A 2,285-nucleotide genomic window follows, 5' to 3' on the forward strand; every position below is an offset into this window, starting at 1 on the left:
GACATTCTATTTATTAAATTACTAAAAATCATTATTGAACTGAAATTTATATGAAACCTTTTGTTTAGCTGTAAAAATGTTTCATTCTATTCTTAGCTTGATTTTGTGCTGCTATTCTTTGAAATTAGAGTTTTGTTTTTATCTTTGTTGTGCTTTTGCTCCATGATAAACAGCCAAATATCAACAATCTTAAACATTGGGAAACATAGTAAATACTTCTCAACCTACAAGAGGTTGGAAACCATTCCAGTGAGTAAAGCACAAAGTAGCCTTTCGTATTTATATTTTCATGATTTCATCATATTATAACTCTGTACTGGAGGTGAGATTCCAGAATTCATTAACTTAGAATTGTTTTTTATATTTGGATTTGTTATTCATTATCCTACTTTGCAGGTGAGATGGGTAGAGAAAGGAAAGAAGTGTATCATTTATTTATAATGTCATAATTCCATTCAATATCTTTTTTTTTTAAGTTCTTAAAGTTTGGAGAAAACGTTTCATTCAGAAAAAGAAGTCATCTATAATATCAGTTCATATATTATTTGATAAATTGGGGTATACTTTTATAAAGTCAAAATCATTGGTTCATAATAGTTTTTTTCCTCACACATTACTATTGTAAATACAGAGCACATTAACACTGTTTATTATAGCCAGGCATGGAAGAAGATAGTATTATATACAATGTCCGGTTGCCCTGTATTCTTCCTTTGGGCTCAGTTTGGTTATATACTCTTTGTCCAGAGGAGTGCTTATTGTGCACTTCTCTCAGGTTTTTGTGCATTTTTTTCTGCATAACCTTGCAGACCTTTTCACAGAAAAGCAAATAAATGAGCTACTGCTATATATATCAACCAGGATCTGCCTCAAAATAGTTAGTGAAGAAAGCATGTCAAAAAATTTATGCTGATTAATACCATTTCTATAAATTTATGAAGCATATATAACCAGATTCTTAAGGATACATGCATGTAGTTTAACTCCAATGAAAAGTCCATAAGGATAAATACAATTCAGAATAGTAGTTACCCCATTGTTGGGCCTTTCCTCACATATTCCTTGAACGAGGAATATGTGAGAAGAGACTGATACGATTGAGAAGGAACACAACAGAGGCTTTCCTGAGAAGTTTTTCTTAAACTGGATGGTGAATACTCATTTACATTCTTGTTGCCATATATATTATTTTGAATATGTGAAATACGTTACAATAAAAACATTTAAAATAAAGCAGAGAAAAGATTCCATCAGCCCAGTATTGAACTGTAAAGATCTTTGGTTCCACCAAGGAATCTTTGGGTATTCTGTTCTTAAGAATCTAAAGAGGCAGTATCCTGTGGAGATTTTTTAGTCTCACTTCCTCATTCTAAACTGGCCCAAAGAATTATTGTTTGTACTTTAGACGCTTAATGAAAAAACATGTATGTCTAAGACCTCATGAAGACTTTTGCTCAGGGCACATCTTGGTGGTTTTAACCAATTTTAATTATATGCTTTACCACTGTCTTTGTCTTTTCTGTTCTTTCAGTTACTTCATGAATATTGGATGGCTCTGAGGAATCGTGTATCTGCTGTTGATGAACTTGCAATGGCTACAGAACGACTAAGAGTGCGTGATCCTAGGGAGCCCAAACCCAGTCCACCTGTTCTTCATATCATAGAACCACATGAGGTAATTTGCATGTAAATCACAGAAAAAGGCACAGCAAATAGATTTAACAAAAATTCAAGACCTGTTGAAAAAGTAGAGTCAGGACAGTGATCTCTTCTATAAGTATATATTTAATCTCCATTCTTAATTTGAGCCATTGTTTTTATGGATCTAAATAGGTCAAAGATGAGAAATTTCATATCTCTTCTATGTTTAACTGTAACTATTTTGGTGCATTTTGTTTGTTTCTCTACAGATGACACAATCATCTATTTTTTGAACATCTTTTATGTGCTATTAATAAAACCTATAGGTATTCTCAGTTACTTTTTAGACATATTTTCTATCACCTCAGTTTTATCAGAACTAGAAAAATCTTCCTGTAGAACAACTAAAAGCTTTTCTTTTGCAGCGTTTGCTTTTGCTAATGATGAACAGATATCAATAATTTCCAATAAATTTCTCCAATAAATTCTCCTTTGTATCTCAGGATTAAAACATAACTCCATCAGTCTTTTTATTTCTACATTAAAAATATTCCCTTTATAATTCATTTTTATCCTTTGTGTGTGTTTACTGTTTTAAATCTGTTTCTTTCTTTGAGGCTTAGAAACTAATTTAGACAAAAATT

At 31.6% G+C, this 2,285-nt stretch overlaps 1 protein-coding gene across 1 annotated transcript in view; it reads left to right on the forward strand.

Annotated features, from left to right (window-relative positions):
• SHPRH (SNF2 histone linker PHD RING helicase, E3 ubiquitin protein ligase) overlaps nucleotides 1-2,285 on the forward strand; it is a 175,929-nt gene that overhangs the window by 91,997 nt on the left and 81,647 nt on the right. The window contains exon 17 of the mRNA XM_012655519.1: nucleotides 1,532-1,686. Within this exon, the coding sequence (XP_012510973.1) occupies nucleotides 1,532-1,686 (155 nt within the window). The remainder of the gene's footprint in view (nucleotides 1-1,531; nucleotides 1,687-2,285) is intronic.

Source organism: Propithecus coquereli, unplaced genomic scaffold (assembly GCF_000956105.1).
Source record: "Propithecus coquereli isolate 6110/MARCELLA unplaced genomic scaffold, Pcoq_1.0 Scaffold48, whole genome shotgun sequence".
Taxonomy (NCBI): Eukaryota; Metazoa; Chordata; class Mammalia; order Primates; family Indriidae; genus Propithecus; species Propithecus coquereli.